Source organism: Leiobunum rupestre, chromosome 10 (genome assembly GCF_980474605.1).
Source record: "Leiobunum rupestre chromosome 10, qqLeiRupe1.1.hap1, whole genome shotgun sequence".
Taxonomy (NCBI): Eukaryota; Metazoa; Arthropoda; class Arachnida; order Opiliones; family Sclerosomatidae; genus Leiobunum; species Leiobunum rupestre.
The window spans coordinates 9734259-9759980 of NC_143393.1; the positions used below are offsets into that span (position 1 = coordinate 9734259).

Consider the following 25722-nt stretch of genomic DNA (forward strand, 5'->3'; position numbering starts at 1 on the left):
TCGCGACTTTCTGATTCTCACGATTTTGAGATGTTTTTAATCGGACGTGACCAAAAATATATTTTGTTTTCTATCGATTTTGTTGCCTGTTTGTAACTTCTCCAATTTTAGTTTCTGTGTTACGTACGTATTGAACTGGAAGGGGTCTTATGCTCAATGTTTTTAAAATTGCGATTTTGTTTCGGGGGAGGGGGAGGTGGCCACAATGGGAAAAAGGAAAAAAAATTATGAAGAACACGTGGAGTTTGGACACTGAAAAACGTGATTTTAATTGGTAAAAATTGTTACCTTACTACTAATTTTACCAACGAATAGAGTTATAATTCCGAAATTCTTCCTTGGCCTTTTCTCCGGAAATAATCCGCATTTATGCGGAAAAAAAGTTTTCATTCCATGATTATCCTAATATTGTTCGCCAATAGGCCTTTCAACCTTGCTGAACTGGTTTTTATGTAACTCTTTCGTCACGAAATACGTAGAAGTTCAGTTACGTTTATGCTTAAAAACAGGGTGCCTCGTCGAATTTACTCTTATGACCAGGGTTTTTCGTAGTAAAACGTCATCGAAACGTCACCCGTGACGCAGCAGCAACATCGAAACAAGAAGGCCAATGTTACTTTATAGAAAGGCCTATTTAAATTTCGCCACATTTTCGCCTCATTTTTTTGAATCCAAAAGTAAAACTAAACCTCTAGACTAGTCTAGAATAAAAACCCTTAAAAGTAATATAGGTTTCAATTTTTTGATTTTTCCGATTTGCGGAATATTTTCCGGAAATTTTCCGCATTTAATCTTTCCGGAAAATTAACAACCCAACATGGTAACGAAAAAAGAAGTGTATTGTTTTATGTTTGCTATTTTTACTGCATTTATTATATAGAAATACGGTTGCTGCAGTTATTGTACGAATGTTTCGTAGCGTTGTCGGTCAACAGATGGAGTAGGGATTCCATTAGAATCCCGCTGTATTGATTAGAGTAAGGCTCAAATATAAGTATACTTTTAAAAGAACCCGCACGCTTCGAATCATACTCTGCATCCCGACCGCAAAATACGAAAATTTAAGAGTAATGGTTGTTATGTATCCAGGTCTTCAAACTGACAAATTAAAAACGCATATGTAAATCATTTTTTAAATAATTAAGGGAAGAAATTAATCAGATTTTAATTCATTACCTGTTTATCCAAAACCATTCACCACCGTCAAGCTTAAAAATTTAGACTTTAAAAAAAAAAGCCACGGATATTTTGTAATTAAATTGTGAAGTTTGGATTTATTGAGCTTAGAGCTTCTAAATTTCTACTAACATCGACTAGCGCCCTCTTATTCTCGACCGGCGCCATGGCAACCTGCCTATAGCACGTGCGGGACGCGCGCGCCTTGATATTAATCCATATTTGTGGCTTGTTCGTAGGTATGGCTTATGACATTAAGACGCCTATGATGGTCACGTGGTTATTTCGTAGGATCGTGTATCAATGTCAAGGGCCTTAGCTACGAAGTATACAAGCTAGGAATAGTAATTTTTTGCGTCTTCCGTTGTATGGCGCTGCGGGCTGGTATGGTAAAAGAAAATGGCGACCATTTTGAAGTAGCAACATTTTATTTAAGGATGTTTTACGTAAATTATTAAATTTTTTCATAAAAATGTTTTTGCATATTTAGTATTTCAGTCAACAAAAGATATAAATGTTTATTTTTTTTGTAATTACGTTTCAGAAGACATAATTGAAATCAAATATTTGGTATACAATAAAAAATAATTTAGAAAATTAACACCTTAGCAACTGTGGGCCTTTGCAGTCGATGATTTCTACCGGAAACCCACTCATGTCCACTAGTGTTGCGTTCAATAACCCAATTTACAGTTCGTTCCGTTTTCTTATCGTGACTTAAACGTTTATTGAACGCCAAAACGTTTAAAACGCTTTTTAAAATTAATTAATCTACGTGCGTGCTCAACAATCATAAGTCGATTAAACATACGTTTAATCGATTTATGATTGTTGGAAAACCTTCACGACGAACAAACTAATTTGATACATTTCCGATAATTAACGTGACGTCACAACCGGAAGAAGGAAAAAATGGTTCAAAAACTTGCTCAATCTGGTTTTGAATAATTAGGTTGATGTAGAGGTCGGGGACGGTTAATCATTCTCCATGATTAAATTGAATTTTTTCGGGGGAAAAATGTAAACAAAGAAATTTACCGATTAATATTTCGGAAAATGATTAAAAAACATGTATTATTGGTAAAATTTGAGCTTTTATCGAAAAAAACGTCGTTTTTCCGATTAATTTTACAAATTTATGAAAAAATTAATCGGGTAATACAGAAATATAAATTACTTGATCAAAACGTTTTACGAATAATTTTGAGAGCTTTATCTATTGAATAAAAGTTAACCATCCCTGACCTCTAGGTTGATGAACGTACCTCTGGTTAACTTTATCCCTGATTATAATACTTTGATCGATAATACCTCTAACGTATTGTGATAATTTTTATTACTCTGTTGGAAATCTCACGTAAGTTATTGCAGCGTTGCTATTGACTTTGCGAAATTTCAATTTAAAGTTAATTTATACACGTTTAATTTGATTTATTTTCTAATTACCGATCTATACTTTTGGAATAAGCTCTTTTGAAAACGAAGCTTGTCCGCGGTAGACTAATGAACTTTACAAGGCCTACAGGCTACAGAGTGCGAAGATCATTAAATTCCCATTACATCCAGAGGGCAAGTCTTTACGCTGTATATATTTTCTCCTTCAACTTTTAAAACTGCCTTAATAAGGGCCGTAATTAAAATGCATGCAAACAGTTTTTTTTGCATAGCAAATATTAGTGTTGTAAGTCAGAAAATGACCGAGGCCTTTTTTACCGAAAATTTTCCGTATTTTTCCGAAAAAATAAAAAAAGTTTTCATTCCATGATATTGTTTGCAAATTTAAATAAAGCGGCATTTTCGCCTCATTTTTTCGAATCTAAAAGTAAAACTAAACCTCTAGACTAGTTTAAACTGATTAACAATGTAACACTATTAATGTTTTGTAGTATGTTTACTGTTATTAGACATTTTATATCGATAGAAAGATAAAAACATTAAAAACCCTTAAAAAGGAATTTAGGTTTAAATTTTTTATTTTTCCGATTTGGGAATAATTTTCCGCATTTCATTTTTCCGGAAAATTAACAACTCTAGAAAATATAGACGAGGAATAGCGACTCTAGTTTTAATATACATTTCAATAGACGGGGTGTATTGCTCAGTGGCGCCACCAGGGGATATGCTGTGTAGGCTAGATAATTTATCTCTACTTAAGTCCTAACATGACCGGAAGATAATAAACCTAAAGTACCCCTTGACGGAAAATTTTCGCTATTCCCCTATGCGAAAAAGGCTTTCTTAACTTACAAAAACGTAAACAGAACGAAGCCAATGGGGGTTTCGAAGAACGCGTAAAAGCGTAGTTCCAATCAGTATGTAGATTGACCCCGAGTGACCGTGCTATTTTTCAACGTTCCCCGGAAGTGGGCAGTTCGACAAAGCGAGGTCCCAGTGATTGTCCATCAACGTAATCCGAGCCCCACCCGCTAATGACCAAAAGCGCGAGGTCAAGAGGGAGGAATCGGCAAGCGCGTTGATTTCGAAGGGGCATTTTCTTCTTGGATTGTTAGATAAATAGCGCCTTGGAGGGTTGTAACTCCATTGTTTGTCTGTTCTTTCGATAGCCGTCGCGTCCAGCTTCGAGACGTGACAGAAAAAACGCCTAAAAATCGACCCTCACCGGGAAAGAAGAAAAAACATGTTGGTCAGTTATTATTAGGCCTCGAGACTGTATCGTCTTTTATGGCAATATTTGACTCAACCGCTCGATGGAAGAGATTAAGTTACTCGGTCAACTCGCCACTATTTTGTTAAAAAAAACTTGCTAGTAACCTCAGGCCCTACGAGAGTGGTTTCGGGGTGGTGGTACAAATTATCGGGGCCTTTTAGCCTCAGTGGTGGCTGGGATTGAACACTTATCTCAAGTTTCTCCCCCATCAACGTGTAGCTATTTCCAGTAACAACGGCTCTCTTGGGGTCCGGGCCCACGAACGTTGCTTTTGGTCAGTCATCAAAATGAGGCCCAAATGAAATTTTTTTTGTGTTATTAAAATTTCAAAGATATTTCGCAAAATGACTTGGAGAAATTAGGATAAAATTAGCGGATTCTATATCGTTGCGATAGTTAAATTGTATTTCTAATTGTCAATCAGTATAATTTTAGACTAGTTAAAAGGAACCACCTATGGACTGCATTGTAAAGGATGATAAAATTAGCGAATAAGTAGATTGGTCATTTATGAAAAGGGATAATAAAGCTAAACCCTAAACAAATTTTAAGAAATTTAAAAACTTACTAATAGCTCGTACCAATAGGACGAAACCGATCTACCGTTGGAATTTCTGGCTATTTTATTTAATTTAGTTTTTCACTCGAAGACCTATTTGGTCCAAGTTTCGCGTCTTTTTGTTTGCTTGAAGACCTATCGGTACGAGCTATTAGTAAGTTTTTAAATTTCTTCAAATTTGTTTAGGGTTTAGCTTTATTATCCCTTTTCATAATGGACTAATCTACTTATTCGCTTATTTTTCATAATTTTAGACTAAATTTATTTGAAATACCACTGATAGCAGGAATCTATACAGGGTGTCCACTAAAAAACGAAAAATGATAAATAACTGAAAAATGAATATTGCTGCGAATGAGCTTGTAGAAACGGGAGGGGCTTAAGCTACGTTGAACTCCAATGTCAGAAGTAACGCGTTCTTTTCTAAATTCATGGGCTGGCCGATGACGTGAACGAAAATACGTCTGTAAACCACGCCCAATTCTGGGCAACTATAGTTCAGTTAGGGTGGCGGAGTGGTTAGCACTTTCGCCTCGTAGCAAGAGAAGCCCAGGGGCGTACCGAAGAGAGTACGTTTGGGGGGGGGGGGGGGAGGGGTAAGTGAAATTTGCCAAGTAAAAACCAAAGTTTGTCAAGTCGTCTAAGTTTGGATTGTTACGGTAGATTTCAATTTAAATGTTTCATTAAAATTATAATCGGTGGCGCCATCCGCTGTTAGCGGCGGGAACTATATACTATACAATTGAATTAATGGTACTAATGTACTTTGGAAGTTATAGATGGCGCCACCAGTATAATGATAGAGTTGACGGCTGAGTGCGCCGACTGGAAATTTCAGAATTTGTTTCGTGAAACCACGACTACCGAACGCGCCTATGTCATTCTAGCGGGACTATTCCCAATTCAATGGCGAAAATGGCTCGGCTTCTAGTTATATTGAGTGAAGCATTTGCGTACTCTCTTTATATATAAAGGAGATACACGAAGAAGAAAACAGAGATTAAACGATGTTACAGCAATTTAAAAATCCCATCAAACCCGCTTACTATTTTATCGTCGTGTAACCCGCTGTAGTATAAAATAGATACATTTCATCTTGACGAATACTAGTTGTTGTTTAACTGAACTGCTTTGAATAACTGGAATTATTCATACCGAAATATAACATAAACAATTCAAACACTTATTACTGAAATATTAACGTAAGAACAACCGACACTGTATCACACCATATGATCACACGTTATCTTTATCCAACGCAACTTTAGGAATATTGGCTTATGAAATTTTCACTTTCCTAAAGAATATCACTATAATATTCACGACTTACCTAATTTTCCCTAAAAAAAACTGTAACATCTCCTATAGAAATTAAAACTATTTTTATAAATTTTATACAGATTGCCCAATTTAACGTATAAAATGAACACTGAAATAATAACGAACAACCGATATTCTCTATCACGCGTCTATCTGCCTTTCCATTCTATAAGGTGCTGTAGGAAAAATGACTATTTAAAAAGGTTTTACCACAAGGCTGAACTAAAGTTCCGACACACTAGCTGCCTAGCATAGAAATCGGGTCTTGTAAGTTATACATAAGGAGAAGCAACTACATAGAAATCTCAAACATAGTTAATGACTTTAGGGAAGTAAATTGCTGGGAAATTCTAAATGATTTGTTTATTATCGATTTAGTAGTTTTTTTAATTAACTAACATGTTTCATAATTTTCATTTTGCCAAGTCCACCTCGATTTGCCAACTCTACAAAACTTTGGGGGGGGGGGGAGCCTCCCTCCCTGTCCCCCCCCCCCCAAAGGTACGTCCCTGGAGAAGCCGGGTTCGATCCCAGTATGTGGCACTGGGTAAAAACTCGGAGCCACTCCTGAGTAGAGTTTGCAAGTTCTATCTCCACTGGTTAAAGGGGTTTTCCCCCTAGTTCTTCGTTTTCCCTTTTCCATAAAATTTGTAGAAGGTTAACGGTAATAGTAATTGTAGGGAGTTGTTGGCTCACGTGGTACGCGGGGCTTTCCACCACCCTCCTACGTGTTGTAACCCGGCCACCTGGATTAATGGCTTTAAAAGTCGCTGGATGACTTAGGCCTAAGATGGTGCCTTGGGTTTTAGCCTAGTTGATTATTATTTATAGTATTCTGGTGGCCTTCAAAATATTTAGAGGTCGTGGAGCACCAAAAAGAAAACAATAAAAAAATGTTTGATCCCGCAATATTAAAGTCAGGGCAGCTTTATTTCGAAAAATACTAGCAAACGCAATAGGTTAAGCTAAAGAAAGTTACAGGGATATCTAATTGAAGTAATAATGAGTGTAGGGAGCTGTTGGCTAGCGTGGCATGAAGAGCTTGCCATAACCCAACCCGGCCACATGTTTAAGGCATTTAAAGGCGCTAGAGGGCTAGCTGATTATTATTATTATGAAGTCTGTTTGAATACCAGTTTTGTGCAATAAAATTGAGGGAGATTCACCATGTAAAAGAGATTTTAAGACCGTGGCTATGGACATTCCGTCCAAGAGTTAACACATATAAATTCCCGCAGATAGTGAAAGCGGAATACTATCCTTTCCAACGCGGGATGTAGTTTCGATAGAGGAAATTAGGAAATAATTGACGCGTAGACAAAAGGGGTAATAATGGCATTGGAAAAAGAATGGCTTTCTCTTCTTGACAAGCGCTTTTTTGTCATAAATAGTTTTACATCGATTTTTCGATCTATCCTCCGCAATCCCATTTTTTATGTTCGGGGGGTGGTTGGGAAGTGGCTTTTTGGGCTGGTTCTCGCTGACTGTCCGATTGGGATCCAAATCTATTAATATCTCTTCTATCCCTCAGCCGGCCTTATTGGACGTTTTAAAACTTGATCGTGATGGATGTGAGCGGCTCTGTTGGGGGATTTACTGGAAACTTACAGCGATATTTCATCGTTGGATTATACAGCTGAGATATTTGGGCGTATGCTCCGAAATACCTCTACATTTAAATCAATGCATTTCGATAATTTGTATTGAAGTCGTACGTTAAATTTTTGACAGGAAAATCCCCCGAAACTAATCGAACTGTTTTCTTAGCCTATGCTCGGACATGAATCTGTTGGCAAAATACGTTTTGCAAGTAGGGTATAGTAGATCTTTGACGAATGACCGACCCTTGACCAATAAAATATTATAATGGAGTTCGAGCTATAGCCCTAAAAATAACCCTTAGATTCGAAGCTTCGATTCTATCTTGACCTTTCCGGATAGAACCTTGTTCTTAGGCATTATGGAACAAGTGAGAAAACCAAAAGAATTTCAGTTATTCCGGTCACATTTCCAGCTCATTTGTAGGATCGACTTGTCCAATTCTAAAGGAGATAAGGCCAATCCTATGTCGTACAAAAAAAAGGTAGAAACCTTCAGATATACAATCCACTCTTCTTTTTTTTCACCTTTTTTAAAAATCCTTCTTTTCAAGGATTTAGGGTATAATAGTTAAGAATATAAAAGCCATAGAAAAGAAAGCTTCGGACCAAATCTTAAGCCTTTGGTTCGGTTTTAACTTTACAATGTCCGAGAGTGCGTTAGATACGGTGAACCTGGACCAGATAAAACCGAAAAAGCTATATATATATCAAAGAGAGAAAAAAATATAGCGACTATCATTACAAATGGACTTTTGTTCGGATGGAATGTTAGAATTCTAGAGCCCAGGCTGTCCGGGAAATAACTCAAGCGGCTGCAGTAGCTTGGCTTTGTTTAGCTCTTTCTTTCAAGTTTGAGCTAGCGTATTTCCAGAGAATGTCGCGACTTACGGCCAAAGTTACTTATATTGTTATAAATGTCCTCTTTCTATGTGTGGACAAAATTTTCGCGCCAAACATTTGCCGCTTCACAAATGAGGTTAGTTTTATATGGAAGTAGATACATTTATTTAAATTTAACGTTGCAAATGGCCAGATGGTGGGATATGTTGACCAGTGTTTGGGTAATTTACTAACGTGTTTGGTGGTTTTCGCATTTTTTTTCATTCTATATACGTGACTGATTTAAAATTTGTATAAATCTTTATTTTTAAAATTATTAATATAAATTAAAAAGGTAAAAATAGGTTCTGTAACAATTTCAATTCGAAAGAATCCTGAGCAAAACCAAATTGTTACTCAATTAAATTTGAATAAGATTAAATAATAATAATCAGCGACTTATAATGCCTTAAACAGGTGGCTGGGTTAGTGGCGTAGCTAGGGGGGGGGCAGTGGGGGCGGCCCGCCCCGGGTGCCACCCGTTTGGTTCTGATTTGGGGCTGACACCCGACTGTAAAAAAAATAAAAACTTACTCCAACTACAGACTAACATGATATCCGCCTCGGGTGTCACCCATTCTAGCTATGATTTGGAGTAAGAAGGGAGTAGTTAAAGGTTAAAGGTTATTTATAAAAAGCTTACCCGTCATGTTTTCGTGAAACGAAATTTAAGCAGACGACAAAGCTAGATTACTCCCTCTACACCTCTTTTCGAGGAGGAGTAAATAGTGTAACCTTAGAGCTCTGGAACAAGCGAACAAAATTCGGGACAGGGTAAATCTTACCCCGAGAATAGGCGAAAAAAACGTCTTAGGGTAAAAACTTTACACTTTTTGTCCCCGGACAAGCGAAAAAAAAACAAATAGGTTATTCTGGGAAATTTAAAAAAAAATTGTTTAAAATTGCACATTTAACGCGTTAGGGTCTCTCTTCCGAAATTCTTTGTAAGTGCATTCTTCGAAAAACGCTCCATCCGAAAGAACTTTCAATTATGTATCCCATCCCCCGTAATGGCGCCGGTAAAGCGTCTAATATATTCCGACTAAGCAACACACGCCACCTTTACGGGCCTCATTTGCCGAAATACGATTCCAATCCGATCTAGAAAATAAATGTTTGGCGAATTTGGGAATCCATATTTTAGCGAAGTTGTTGCAATTTTAACAGCCGCTGTCACAAACAGTCTAGCTGACAGTCTACGCGAATGGCGTTGATGAGGTAAAGCCTTAAATGGTACGGAAAGCCCTCTGGTCTAGATGAATCGTTAATTAGAACAGAATGACTTTCTTCCAGGCTTTTAATGGTTATTTTCCATGAAAGCTCCTTTCACTAAAAGCCCACTCGTTAATCGAAGCTTTCGCAATTGCCCGCGAAATCCTCTTCAAATACAAATTTCAAAAGGGAGACGAGTGGTTCGGTTTATTTTGGAACGATAATCGCCTTCTTTACATTCGCTTGTTTAGAATTGTAAAAATGTGCTTTATAATTTTTCATCGCTTTTATTCCGAAAGTTATTGATTTTACGAATTTTATTTTAGCGAATAAATCTGAAATATATGGTGATGAGGAAAAATGTAGGTTTTATTTCCAATTTATTTCCAATAAAATTGTTTTTTTTCCTTCCGTTAGAGGAGCTTTATAAGAAAACGAAATAAATCCGCGGGGATTCTGCCCACTATACAATTACCGCGCTTTTGTCCGGAGCAATTTTCTACCCGAGTATTTCTTTTATCCTTCTCACGTTCGTCTGACAAATGAAATATTAATTGAGCGCGCGCATAGCCATACCTAATTGAATCGCGGTACCGGGAAAAATATCCAACCATTCATATTAATCTAAACGTTTTTCACTTCGGATTAACTAGGCGTAATTACTTCGACACGCTCAAGGATTTAGCGGGACTCAACGGGTTTAGGTTTAGATGATGCTAAGTCGCTTACCGTGGTGCTAGACCTCCTCCTTTCTTCGTCGGTCTTGGGAACGGCCAGCGACGGCCTCGGGGAAGCCCTGGGCGAAGTCCGGGGCGTCCCGCGCGGAGATCCTCGCGGTGTTGACCTTGGCGACTTTCTCTGCGCGTCCTGGATGGACAGGAAGGCGCTAATGGCCACTTCGGCGGATCCGGTCAGCGAAGGCGACTTGGGTCTGGTGGGCGATGCGTGGTTGTATCCCGCACTGGTCGGCGGCGTCAAACTGTTTCTCGGAGACACGGACCGGCGACCCCCGGCGTCCGACACTCTCCGTCCCGGGGACGGGTCCCGGCTGGAGGTGGCGAAGACGTTCGCGCTGGCTGACGGCCTTAAAGTGGTCGAGACCGAAGGTGAAATTGACGGGCGCCTTGACCCAGCGGCCGAAGTGGTGCTCGCGATGCTGGCGCGTCTCGAAGCCGACGGAACTTGTAAAGAGTTGCGTCGGCTCCCTTTCCTGTGGATCGTCGTTCCTTTGCGGACAAACATCGCGTCCTCTGAGTGGCGTCTCGCTTGTCGGTGGGGTTTGCAATGACGCGTTTGGCCTCTAGATTGTCAATTATCGGTAGGCTATTGTGTTTGAAGTAGCGTATCTTTCGCAAACGAGTTTTTGTTTAGTGCCTATAGCGGCGATTGGCGGCGTTACCCTAGCAACGCGTCGGCTCTTTCTTATCCACTGCGGCGGTGGCCGAGCCGTGCATTTCGTTCACTTCCATTTTTCACGGCACTCTGTTGAGCGTCGTGTCGTTTTTTCCCCTCCGTGCAATCGCGCTTCGTGCTTTATCTCCGTTTTGTCCCGGAGACGGCTTAAAAACTTTCCTATTAGGTTTTTAAGTCCGCCTTACTTGATTGGTAAAAACGTTTCGGAGCACGAACGAGTAGAGTCGATTCATGGCTAAGCGAATCTACGACAGATGACTTATCGCGAAAACGGACATTGACGGGTTCCTTTGACACTCGGATCCCGAAGAGCCCCTTCTAACCGTCGCCTCGGAGGAGCTCGCCAAGAAGGCTTCCGCGACCCACGCCTGTTGGCCTTAGACTGTCCCGAGCCGGGCTGGTCAGACTATTTCGGAGAGTCGGAAAGGGGGCTGGCATTCGTGGCGTCCCCCCACTCTCTCTCTCTCTCTCTCTCTCTCTCTCTCTCTCTCTCTCTCTCTCTCTCTCTCTCTTTATACGGCCTTTGGCAAACGCTTCGGACTCTGGCGGGCAAGCGATCTTGATAGAAAACTTCAGTGCGTGCGCGCTTCGCGTGGATTCGATCCGTTATTTCTCCCTTCCAGCAGAGAGATCAGTCCCGACGCCCGTACAGGCTGCGTGTGTTTTTCTTTTCTTCCTTGGCGTTTGGGAAGGCTTCATTGGTTCCTCGCAACTGAGATACGCGTAGGTCCCTCAATTTCATCGGGCTTCTCACTTTAACGTAAGTAAAGTATTGACAAAGCGCGTACGTATAAGTTAAGGAATGGCGATGGAACCTTCGGGCTTCATTTAGATTTCACCGCGAGCGTGTGTGACAGACATATTCTCTAAACGAGACTGAGCTCCTATCAGCCCGAAGAAGCAAATATTTTAGTAATTTCTTTTTCTTGTGTATGTTTTTTTCCGAGGCGGGTCATTTTTTACCGATTCGTTGCGGTAATGGATATCGGGTTGGCCTCGATTTTGTAGATTGCTAAGGCATTTTTTTTTTAATATTTGACGATTTTGTTTATATGGGCGGGTTTACGGTTTATTGGAGTTTTACGTTTGGTAATCTGGTTCGCCAGTAGGTGCCCTTCAGAAAACCGCTTTTGTAGGGTAAAAAAAGGTCGTCGAGTATTAAAAAAAACATTAAAAATATTTTTAACCGCTGCCAGTTTATTTTTTTTAATATCTATTTTAATATATTTTTATTACGCTCAATGTTCCTGAATTCTAATGGTAACAAGTATATATATTTGATGATGAAGTAGTATACGCGATGAAACAATTTATATCTATGGTCGTAACTAAACAAAAAAAAACATTAAAAGAACCTATATAATTGGTGCTCTCGTGCTAGGAGCGCGTGATGCCCTCTGACCCCATTATCTATAATCACAGTTGGTGTATATATAAATCCCACCAACTGGCATCGTACCTACTAACATCGAAACTACTCCATCATACCTTACCTATAAAAATTTCAATTTCGTGTGTCCTACTGAACCATATTCATCGAAATATAAGAAAATCTGCTTGGATTAGAGTTAAGTATAAAGTCGAATTTTATTTAAAATATGGCGGCTGTCAAACATTTTTTTATTGTCCTTTTCGTGCTCCACAACCTCTAAATATTTTGAAGTTCACCAGAATACTAGTGCCCTCAGCTAGTTGTGTGTTTCGCCCCCCCCCCCCAACCCCTTTTTCCCATGGGATAATTTCCGTGGCACCCTTTTCCCCATAGCCGAATCACCGCAGTAAGGCCCCCTCCCTTTTTTTCTATGTGATAATTACCGGGGTACCCCCAGTAAGGCCCTTCCTCCCCCTTTTCCCCATGTGATAATTACCGGGGTACCCCTCCCCATTTTCCCCATGTGATAATTACCATGGTACCCACCTTCCCCTTTTTCCCATGTGATAATTACCGGGGAGAATTTCCGTGGTACCCTTTTCCCAGCAAAAATAACTCAACCCTGTACTCGCCTGTACCCCTTTAAGCCCCCGGTATCCAATGGCTGATGATAAAGGCCACGAGACTTTCAAATCGGAACGACCCTGAAACCCCCCCCCCTCCCACCTCCCCGTTTCCGAAACTGCCCCATACGATCCCCCCTCCCACCTCCCCGTTTCCGAAACTGCCCCATACGATCCCCCCTCCCACCTCCCCGTTTCCGAAACTGCCCCATACGATCCCCCCTCCCACCTCCCCGTTTCCGAAACTGCCCCATACGATCCCCCCTCCCACCTCCCCGTTTCCGAAACTGCCCCATACGATCCCCCCCCCCCCCTCCGAAATTCGCGGTGGAAAGAGAGAAAATTTCGGGTGTATTGCGTGTTGGGACAAACACGGCCCAACTCTCAGGGGCGACAGATTTTGAGAAAATAGATAGCCGGACCACCTCAGTAACGAAGCCAAAGGCAGTCTCGGTTTCCCTCTGTGCCGCGGGTCGCTTTTTCCTCGCCGCCCCGCCTTTGGCTTCGTGACAGACTAAGCAAACTAAGCTCGGACGACGACCAACGTACCAAGCCCTCCTTATAATATAGATAATAGTCTTATGACCAGAACGACAAAACGGATTTTCGGCGGTGTTATCCGACTGCCATATTTTCAGAGAGAAGTGTTGCCAGACACATTTTTTGAAAAACAAATTTCCACGTGGATGGATGTATGGGACGTTCCACTGTGAAAATGTGGCCGACCATCACGTGATCCGAGACTTCCCGCGAAAAACTTGTGCGGCGTACGTATCGACTAAGACTATCAGCTACTGACAGCTAGGCATCTAGCGATTTATAATGCCTTTAAACAGGAGGCCGGGTTACAATGCGCAGGAGGGTGGTGGCAAGCCCTTCATTCCACGCGAGCCAACAGCTCCCTATATTAACTATTACCGTTAACCTCTACAAGTTTTTATGGGAAGGGGAGACCAAAGAATTCGGGGGGAAAACCCCTTTAACCAGTGGGGGAGAGAACTTGCGAACTCAACTCAGAAGGAGTTGTTTCGAGTTTTCACCCAGTGATCGAACCCGGCTCCTTTTGCTACGAGCCGAAAGCGCTAACCACTCCGCCACCCAACAGTAGCTAAATCTATCAATAATATAGTTATTTTTTGTTTCGAAAGCTGATCGCATCCTAATCAAGAGTATATTTAATATATAAGACTTAATAATTCTCACATTCAACATTACGGTCTTCTAGTACACTCCGCGCCCTTCAACGTCAATCAAATTGGTCCGATATCTTATTGGTTCCCTGTCATTTACGTCTTCCGACGCGATTGACGAAAAATGGCAGATGATGAAGCGCACGTGGGTGACGTGTAAAATAGTAACGTTCTTGGTATAATCAAGAATGTATTGGTGTTACTAAGAATATTTCAGCATAGCATTAACCCCTGGTACCATCCTCACAGCTTTTGTGGCGAAAGTTCGTCTACATTTAAGGCGCATTCAAAGTCATACCATATCGCAAACTTGAATGGGAAAGCGGACGAATTTAAGCTGCAAGGATGGGAATCAGAATCCTGTAGTCCAATATTCTTACAAGGAGACATCCCGAAGTGTAACCCACCGATTTTGTTCAAACTCGGGAGATTGGTAAACCTTCATGTAACTTGAAAAATCCTAAAGGGAATTTATTCAATGGGCAACCGTTTTACCATGGCAACAAAAAATGTTTTTGACAACAACAAATGGAAATTTTTCAATTGAAAATAACACGGGATTCTGACCGATTCCTATATAGGACCCCCCCTGTGAAAAATTTGAACAAATTTCAAAATTTGGAAAATGCCAAAAATTTGATAAAAATTGACAAAAAAAACATCAAAATTGATCAACTTTTGATCAATTTGAGGTCAAAATCCCATGTTATTTTCAATGGGAAAATTTAATAATTTGTGTTGTCAAAACCATTTTTCGTTGCCATGTCAAAACGGTTCGCCATTGAATAAATTCCCTTTAGGGTTTTTCATGACACATGAAGGTCTACCAATCCCCCGAGTTTGAACAAAATCGGTGGGTTACACTTCGGGATGTCTCCTTGTTAGTAACTTCAATACATTCTTGGTATAATATGAATAAAGTAAGGCGAAACATAAGCTTTATATTTTTAATAATTAGTAATAATTATTATACTCATTAAATCAGTCTTTTTAATGATACGAACTGGCCTTTATGTCAACAATTATTTATCGTTCTTAAAATCCGCAATTTTCCAGACGAAACGCAGTTTGAAATTTTTATTCTTAAGACAAGCACGCGAAATATTTTGTTATTCTTCCCATTGCGGTAATTCGTACCTGTCCCGTTGCCCAAACAAAGCGTATCATTAAAAGATAATTGGCTCTTCGACGCAAACTAGACGGTGCCGCGAACAATATCTTTCAACACTCGGAGAATAAAAATTGTTCTCAGCTCGAGTAACTGTAATCCAGTGGAGATACTTCCCAGGGGTAGATAATGGTACGTTCCCCATTAGCGAGTTCCACTCCAGGAGATTTTCGACGCGAGGGTGGTGATTATCGGCTCTTTGACCGATTGGGCTGCCTTATTTCGGACGGGGGGATCCGGCCCGATTTGCATTCGTGGACCATCAATCAGTTATCCGCGCCAGCTGACCCGGGACTGAAAAGAGAGCCTGGGGTGATTAGAAATAGCGAGCTGCACCCTCCAATCCCGCGTGAGTTCTTCCTCTCGCTTTTAATCCAATCCAAAAACTATTTAGGAACTTGGCTCGCAAAAATTAAAATAAGTCGAAGTGGGTCAAGAAACGCGTCGTTTTAATAGTTAAGAAGTTGGTGTTCGGCCTGATCATTCGTCTCTGGTTACTACTTGATAAGATTTTAGCATCCTGAAGCGCGGCAAATTTAATTTCAACTGACTCGCCCCGTATTCGGAGTCCACGCCGAGCTCGGCGGGATCTGGAAGGCTTAGGTAGAAGGCGGATCTTAATTACCTCCCGGATAATATCTTGCTTTAATCATCGCGGGAGGTACGTTGGGATTTTTAGACGACGCCGGTTAGTCTGCCTCTAATGATTTGGAATGTACCGATATATAGTTGCCTGTTTCGTTAAAATATATACTACTTCGTCGTAGAACGATGGATTTGGTTTTCTCAGGAGGTCTTAAGGGATTTAGCGCTCTAAATGGGGGATTTTATAGAAAGGTTATATCAGAGGCTTATATTATATTTCTTATCATTTAGGGTATAAAAATTAAACACGTATCTTCGTGGAAATTTTCAATGGGAGTGACATCCTGGCAAACCGCGGATGGGTACACCGATCACTGCTCAAAGGCTACAGCGTGTATTACTCTACGCTACGCTGTAAAATATGGAAATTACAGTCCTTAATAATATTTGCCAATATATAAACTATATACCATAAACCAAAATTACAATATAGTAACGAATTTAACTCCACACTATTTCTTCTTCCGAAAATTTAGCGGAAGCCTACGAAGGTACGTACAAAGAATATAAAGCCCCAGGAATGGAAGGATTGATATTATTGGCCGCGTGTTTTGGCTGAGCTAGAAACTTCCGGCAAAGCAAATCAGAGTAACCGGAAATGGTTAACGCAACCCGGTCTCTCTTTAAAAACGAGAGGCGCAAAAGATCCACTAGACGGAGCTACACCTTTTATTCCTGGGGCTTTATATTCTTATATAACAAGGCGAATAACATTAGACGTGTACTAACTTGTAAGATCGATACTTCTCTCGTGAGATTTATATTATATACTTCTAGTTATACTTACTTTCGTTATATAGCTGCTTTTATTACAAAGACAGATTTCCCAGTGTTGGATTTTTAAAGGTTAGATAAAGCCATCTTTTGTTTTCGAATCTAGATCTTCCCTAACGATAACCAAGTTCTGAAATATAGCGGAAGTAGATCCCAGAATTTGTTAGACTCCCTTAACTCGAAGTTTACGAATCTCCAAGTTTTAAGGCTCATAAATTTCGAGCGTAAAGCTCCACTTATAGAGGAGAAGAGCCAATGTAATGAAAATAAAATAAAAATCAATAACGGCATCTCGGAGAAAGGAGCGGCCAGAAAAATAGAGAGATGGAATAATCTTTCGAAAGTCAACTGCGAAGCAACGTCTACCTGGGCGCGTTTAAAATTTAAGGCCCAACTGCCTCCTACTCCCAAATTACGGAATTTGGACCATCATTTATAACAATTTTTTTCTCTTACCTTCGTGTACTTTAGCGCACAATTTTACCCTTCATTTGCCCCTCCCAGTCTCAAGATTGCAATCGAAGTTTGGCCTTTCTTTGCTCCCAGAGCGGGAATTAAGAGATTTAGCTGCGGGTATATCTTCCGGCATATCGACCGCCTTGTTCGGGTTTTTCAAAATCATTGCGTTCGCCGCTCACGCCATGTCATTTCTTCCCTTTTTCGCCCCCTGGTGGCCCTTGCGTGGCAAATCGTCGTCCTTAGGTATGGCTCTAGTTCATTTTATCTACACTCCTGGAATTAAATAAATGATCCTACCTTTTCCAAAGTCTGTGATTGCTGTTTCTTTCCGTCTCTTCCACTCGCTCTTAACTCTCTTTTGACCACAGATATTATTTATTTGTATTTAAAGTAGAAGTTAATGAACTGAAATTATCGGATAGGTTAAAAGAATTTAAAGAAATTTCCCTTTTTTTGCCAACGTGTCATCCCCACACATCTTCTAGTTAGACGGTTCCTACTCTGTGAGGAACATTTCCCTGTCGTTGCCAACGTGTCATCCCCCCACATCTTATAGTGAGATGGTTCCTATGCGTGTGGGCAAAGCTTACCTGTGGTGGCCACCTTCCTCATTCCCATTCATCCTCTATACAGGGTGGAAGCCTCAGCCGTGGTCCAGCTCCGATACTTCTCCTAGTACACCATGGTACTGCGGGTGGAACGCTTCTACAGGCGCTGGTAGGCCAAAAATAGACTAATGGGAGAATTGTTTGCCTCAGCCCTGGTCCAGCCTCGAAACTTCTCCTAGTACACCAAAGTACTGCGGGTGGAACGCTTCTACAGGCGCTGGTAGGCCAAAAATAGACCAATGGGATAATTGGAAGCCTCAGCCGTGGTCCAGCCTCGGTACTTTTCGTAGTCTAAAAATATACCAATGGGAGAATTAGAAGCGCATCTTCCAAATGCTTTATCGGGTGATTGGATAGAGATGCGCTTATAATTATCCCATTGGTCTATTTGTGGAATACCAGCGCCTGTAGAAGTGTTCGACCCGCAGCACTCTGGTGTACTAGGTGAAGTACCGAGGCTGGACCACGGCTGAGGCTTCCACCCTGTATACTATATTCTACTAAATCAAATTCCTGTCAGAGCAGCCAAAATGTTTAATTTAACTACTAAAATCTGTAGATTTGTTGCTGGTTCAGATCGGTTCAGATAAGGGTCACAAGGGCTACTTTTAAATTAGGGGCTCTTTGTTAAAGTTTTGAACGACATTGAATTGGTAGCATTGCTTTGATCATGAACGCCATTTTGAGGCAAATGTTTCATACATAGATTAACAACTAGAAAATGTGTCAAGATGACGATGATAGTTCAAAGTCAGGGTATGATGGGAAAAGAGACTGTTGACGTTACGTAAAAGCGATATATGATGATTTATAGTAGAAAAACCAAAAGATATTCGAAACAATTACTGGAGTGTGACGTTCTGAGACAAAAAGCCTCAATGGTTTCTCGTGCCCTATAACGTCTTATATTTGATTGCAGTCCCTGCTTCTCAAGTCAAAGCTTTCAACTAAGCGATAAGCAGGCCCGCTTCCGGTCTCTTTAATTACGGGCAAATTTGTAATGGAATTTATCGGCAGCTCGGTTCGGCTTGAGTAAAGTTTACCCGCCTTCTAATATAAATATCCTCTTTGGCCGAGGCAAGTGCTCGACTCGAAAGCGAGGAGAGAGAATCCAACATATTCTCTGTCGTCGAAGGCGAAGTCTGGATTTATGTCAGTCACGCATGCATTTCACCGTAGAAAAGACAGTGAAGGAGAATTGTGGCTGGGAATCCGACGTACCTTTCTCGATGGCATTTGCCCCAATATACACACAGTGCGACAGACTCTCTTTATCGAAGCAATAAACCGACCATCCGTCGCTCATCTGATCGTGGTATATATAAAACTTGTTATCCTAATCCTGCGAACGAAGAGAGATTTGACGTTGAGATTTGAGTGGCAAAGAACAATAGCGTTACTAGGTAGATGCGGACTGTACCAAGTATCACCTTTGGAATCGTATATATTTTTTTCTTTTTCATTTAATTAATGTTACCACGAATCCATACCTCTACTTGGAATGCTTATCGCTGCAGATTTTCGTCTCGATGTGGCTGACGGTTTTTTTTAACTTAACCAACAACAACGTGAGAGGGGAGCGCGCGCAGAGGGGATTTTTTTATCTCGTAGGCGGGGCCAAAGCCGTCAGCGTGATCTTACCATACGCGATACGGCAGGATAAGCATTTCAAGTAGAGCTATGGATTCCTGATGTAACTTATAAAGGAATAAGTAGGTAATGGTAACTTGTTGAGGTTAACGGTAATAGTGAGTGTAGGGAGCTGTTGGCTCGCGTGGCATGAAGGGCTTACCACAACCCTCCTACGCATTGAAACCCGACCACCTGAATTAATGGCTTTAAAAGTTGCTTGATGACTTAGGCATAAGGTGTGCCAAGGGTATTAGCCTGGCTGATTTAAATTTGTCTAGCATTTTTTTATTTATTTAAATAATTGGAAAAGGATTTTCGGAATAGAAACTAAACTACTTTATATTTTTCTCGTTCATTTGATCATGGGCTTTCCAAAAATGTAACTTACTTGATGAAATACCGTCGTTAAGTTTAATTAATATTAAAATTAAATTTACGTGCAGCGCCCGACTGCGGATTTCATTTTGAACGATATTTTTATAGCCCCTAGTTGGTTTTCTCTGAATTTTTCCCACTGCATCTGGTAGATTATATAGCTCCCACTAATACCAAGAATGTATTGAAGTTACTAAGAATATTGGACTTCAGGACTCTGACTCCTATCCTCGCAGCCTTTGTAGCTTAAATTCGTCTGCTTTCCGATTCAAGTTTGCTATATGGTATGACCTTGAATGCTCCTTAAATGCAGACGAACTTTCTCCACAAAAGCTGTGAGGATGGTACCAGGGGTTAATGCTATGCTGAAATATTCTTAGTAACTTCAATATACATTCTTGCTAACACATCTAGATTATACCTTTAATATCCTTGGTAGATATGGCGATGTCAATTTAGCACGCGAGTGTTTTTAAAACCCGCGTACTAAATTCAGTAGTAGAATTATCTACAGGAGATTTTTCAGTTTCGACCACAGAATCAGTAGCATCTACATTTTCTATCCGAGCCTAAAATATATGTTGGGGATTGTGACCAATGAGAAATAACGTGTAGTCATTGACGTCAATCACCACGCTAAAATTCAAATTGTTTTGGCATTCTACACTGAGAGAAAAAACTGTAGTTGCTGCAGGACATTTTTACATGGAGATACAGCACAACACGTTTACAGAATAGTTCAGTTAATATTACCGCGTTTTTGTAGTTTTCAAAGGGAAAATGTACAGGAATAGCGTTTATTCAATAAAAACCGGTATTTACCGTAACAAGTACCGGAGAGGTTTTTAAAACCATTATCATACTTTCAATCTGTAAATATTACAGGTAAAATGTCTGTAAACTCTTCAGTTCACAATGGAAAATTTACATAAACATAGTGCATTCGCTAAGTAAGTTAGCTTATGTTAAAAGTACAGTTCGATGCCGTAAAAAGGTTTTACATTATTTAAAACTATGTTTTACATATATGCTAAGCGTAAAATATTCGTGTTTGAAGGGATACATTGTATGATCATTTAAATTTTCGCAAACGTTATTTTTTATGACAGTATGTTTTTCGAATTAAAATATAATTCATTGCGTAAGTCTCCGCGAATTTTTACAAGATTTTGCATGGGATCGTAACGCTTACAAAATAATAATAAATTATTGAATCAGAGCGGAACGTTTATTATTATAAACGATCACTAAAGGTTGTATTTTTTTCACTCTTACTTATCGTCATCAAAATATATAGACTGGAATTTATTTTGTCAACGAAAAGGGAAGGAATTAAGGAACAGATTTCTGAGATTTCCTGATGTTCTGAAAATTACACTTTAGTAATCTTTTTACGACCGACTATCATTAACCGAAATCGATCTGCGTCATACACTTTGATAACACTAGTATGACACTTGTAGGCCTTTGTAGGGTTTTAGCTTTTTTATCCATTTTAATTTGATTTTTTTAACCGTTTCGCGTTTTTAATGTTCGGGGAAAAATTGGGGGGTGTGAGGGGATACTCCTAAGCCAATACTAAACATGACATTATTGCCATTTTAAATTCACATCATTAGCGCCTCTGAATTTCAATCGCGGGCTTTGATTTCTTCCGCATGCATTCTGGAAGTTCACTTGCCCTAAATAAGGCTTCCCTTTGCATATACACTTACAACCGAACAGCTCCTTTTTCCATTTTACAGAGTCGAGCGAACATAACTTAAAGGTAAATATTTTACTTTTCCGTATTAGTATATTTTAGATGATAATTCAATATTTAAAATGAAAAACCTTTATTTTGCGGATAGCTACTAGTCCACTAGAGTCTCTGTAACGTCTATAATCTGTAACTGGACTGAAGGACGTTCCAAGTCAAAAAGTAATTAGGGTAAGTTGTATGACCATAAGCTATTTACTACCTTGAAAAATTTAATTTATTTTAATTAGATTTTTAAGCGAAATATAATTTTGATTTAAGTTGTATTTCATTCTGTTTAAAATTGTATAAAATCACCTTGATTGTGTTTGTCGTTTTTAGGGTTGTAGATAAATTGGGTAATTTGGAACAATATGCCCGCAACCGAGCCCGCAACCCTCTTTCTTTCCTCGTCGCTGATTGGATGACAGTATTCCACGGATATCATACAATTTTTACATCGATTTTTTTAATATATTGTTTTTTTTAAGGTTCGTAGCCGTTATGACTCCGGAAAACCCCAAGGATTTAGTTAATACCAAAGTTATTGGATTGATTAATAAAGTGTCAGCTTTTGAGTGGACCCAGCCTAAAATTACTAGCATTAAACTTATTTTTTGTGAATTTAATTCAAGTTGTTAAGTAATTGCAACGGTACTTTCTGAAATAAAATATGAAAACATTACCATAAATGAAAGGAAATCTATATTTTTTAATTAGTGAAGTTCATGTAAAACATAAAACTCCGAACTGTATATTTTACTTATTCTTCTATACAATAAACATTATTTACTATAAAATGTACTGTACTTCGAGCTGTTTATTTTCATATTATTTACGATAATAAACACAACTACAGTACAGTACTCCCAATGTATATTTTACATTCATAAAATAAACAAAACTACCCGTAAAATCTACAGTTCTCCAAACTGTATATTGTACACATTCTTCGATACAATAAACATAACTTACTGTAAAATTTACAGTCATTTGAGCTGTATATTTAACATAATCATCACTAAAATAAAGATAACCTACTGTACAATCTACAGTTCTTATAACTCTATATTTTAGATATACTTAATGAGAATAAACTTAACTTACTGTACAATCTACAATATTACCAATTGTATATATTACACAATCTTCAATATAATACACATAATTTACTATAAAATATACAGTAAATTGAGCTGTATATTTTACATATTTTTCACGACAATAAACCTAACTTACTGTACAATCAACACTACTCTTAACTGTATATTTAACATATTCTTCAATATAATAAATATAACTACCCGTAAAATCCACAATACTGCAGACTGTATATTTCACATACTCTTCAATACAATAAACATAACTTACGCTCAAATATACTGGGGGCTGACCTGTAGTTTACACATTTTTAACTCGAAACTTTTCTAGAGTTTATGTAAAATGTACAGAGTTACGTACAGTAATTTTTTTATATTTTAATGTGAAAATAATATCATCTACCGTAAACATTTTACTGTAATATTTACATATTTTTCGACGTACATAGATTTCACGAAAGGCCAGGTACAATCTACGTAAAGACATGGACACTCTTGGGTCCGTGATTTTCCTGTAAAATCGACCGAATATTTTTCTCTCAGTGTACTAATTATAATAATAATAATAATCAGCTAGGCTAATACCCAAGGCACCACCCTAGGCCTAAGTCATCAAGCGACTTTTAAAGCCATTAATTCAGGTGGTCGGGTTTCAATGCGTAGGAAGGTTGAGGTAAGCCCTTCATGCCACGCGAGCCAACAGCTCCCTACACTAACTATAACCTTTTCTAATTAACTACGAAATGGAAAGCAACGAAAGTTAATGTTTGGGTATTTTAAACGTAAGCACTTCGTTTAATAACGAAATTAAGGCGGTAACGAATAATTTTCAACTTATTCTTCAATTTCCATACGGGTGTTTCATAAAGTTCGGTTCGTAAAAGAGGGTATTAGGCCCAATAGGACAGGTACTCGTACCTGTCCTATTGGGCCTAATACCCTCTTTTACATATGTATGTCAAGGAGAGCTCGTTAAGCTCAATAAGCTCATCAGTACATCTTAACCTCCACATTAAATATAATGGTTCCGGGTCTGCTCGCTTAACTTTCGGGGTTAGCGGTATTTAAATTAAGGAAAAAGTTGTCATGGGGAATTGATAAATTTATAATAAAAACCATAGTTTAAAGGATGATATAACGAATAATATAATAATGATAATTTAATGAAGCTATCAATACTAATGGAAATTACTAACTGTGGATAATAGTAAGCGTGTGCGCACTAAATTTAACTTTCAAATGATTAAGGGGTTCAACTAGTATTTTACATGAATCATGGGTAATAGAAATAAATACACTTTCATAAATGGTTTGACATTAATTTAAACCAAATTGACCCTTAAGGGGTTAACAGAAAGTTCATTCGTGGTAAAAAAACCTTTATAAACGGTTTGACATTAACTTAAACAAAATTGACCCTTAAGGGGTTAACAGAAAGTTCATTCGTGGTAAATAATATCAACACGGCTACGCGGGTCCCAACTGGTCATGGACCGTGAATACTACATAAGACATTGCTTCCTGTCTTTGGAATCTGAGCCGAGGGCAGATACTTGGACCTGGTCGATTATCTAGCGTAGCATTTCACCCGAAGGCAGCGCTAGGTCGAATGTCGTTTTAGTCCGAGTCTTCTCGAGAGTCTCACTTATATTTTTGCGTACAGCCTATCTATACACAAGCCCTATGGGCGATTGACGTCATCAGTGTTTTCCCCCAATACCATCAGAAACGATGGACATTTAACCTTAAAATTACAATAGCCATCGGGAAGCGATGGGCACATATAAAGAACTTAATAATTTGATTAACAATGGAAGTGTAGGTTTGGCAACCTCAATATTGGTTCATAAAGGGCAACGCAAGTGACCATGCAAAGGGGTAAATTATACTATTGATTAAAAGAACGACTGGGCATGCGCTATCTGCCATAGCCTTTCCCTCTGTAAAAAAGCAGAACCATATTTGCCGAATTTATTTTGTATAAATGCGCCTCTCGCGGTGTTTATGCAAAATCCATCCCGAGCTTATCGACCAATCGGATCCTTTATACAAAACAAAATGTAATAAAACAAAGATAAATATTCTGTCGGGGTATAATGAACGGGAAATTGTTAAGGGAGACGGGATATAGGACCAAGTGAGTGAGGCCTTGGATTAAGAATTTTCCTAATCCAAGGTGAGGCTAGCGGCAAAGATTTACCAAGGCCTAATGATTCAACCTCCATAATTAAAAATATTCAACTGGCAAATACTTTTATTCCAAAACATTGTTAAATCGAAAATATCAACGTCAAATTCTCGGAAACTAACTCAGTTCTTTTCTCCATAATAAATAAATGTAAGCTAAGCCTAAATTCCGGGGTTCGTTGGTGGTGAGTCAAAGGGGAACGGCCAAGCTTTTCCAAATATGGCCTTATTTCCGTATCAAAAGATTAACAAGACGTTCAATATACTAACACGTACCTTTTTTGTCTTGAAAAAATAGCTTTTGGCCCAAAAAGTTGAAACGAAAGATAACGCCAGGTGTTTGGGTTTGAATTTTCGCCGCCATCTTACGGGCTGCCGCCAGCGCCCCTAACCCCGTATGAGTGATTTGCGAACTATCCTAACTTTTAAAATCGCGCAATAGTTCTTTTTATAAACTAACGTGGCCTTCTTGTGGAAATGTTGCTCTTACGTCACAGTCTCTTACTTTGACAAGCCTACTAGCGCGCGCTACAGTCGCGAGGAATATAGCTTTTTCTAGCGCGCGCGCAAATAGCTCGTGCGAAGAATACACTAATAAAGCTGGGTCTTGTGACGTAAGAGCAACATTTTAACAAGTTGGGCCAGACCACTTTTTATTTTATAAAATCAACTATTTAGGCTTAGGTCTCTTATAACTGGAACGCGCCGCGCGTGCAAAACAAATTTTTCGCGTCTTCAGCAGCGCGCGCTTTTACGTTGTTTTTCTGTCTCACCGACTTCTCACCGGGTGTCTTTATTTTATTAAAAATTAACCACTCAATATTTTTTATGCGGTTTTTGCCATAAATTTTAGTTTTTAATGGGCTATAGGGCTATCTAACTGGTTAAAGCTTGACCGTTCCCCTTTAAGAAAATCGAAAAATTCGCGAATGAGAGTGAAATTGCACCACGTGGCTAAACCCAGGAGAATAATTTTTCCGCGCTCTATAAAATCCTCCTTGGAAAACCAACTTACGACTTGTA

The 25722-nt window shown here is 39.2% G+C and overlaps 1 protein-coding gene across 2 annotated transcripts in view; it reads right to left on the reverse strand.

The window, feature by feature from the left end:
• LOC149923592 (uncharacterized) overlaps positions 1–11191 on the reverse strand; it is an 86996-nt gene extending 75805 nt beyond the window's left edge. For both annotated transcript variants that reach the window (XM_090160173.1, XM_090160172.1), the window contains exon 1: positions 10145–11191. In XM_090160173.1, coding sequence (XP_090016299.1) covers positions 10145–10657 — 513 coding nt within the window. In that variant the 5' untranslated portion in view covers positions 10658–11191. The remainder of the gene's footprint in view (positions 1–10144) is intronic.
• Positions 11192–25722: the final 14531 nt, after the last annotated feature.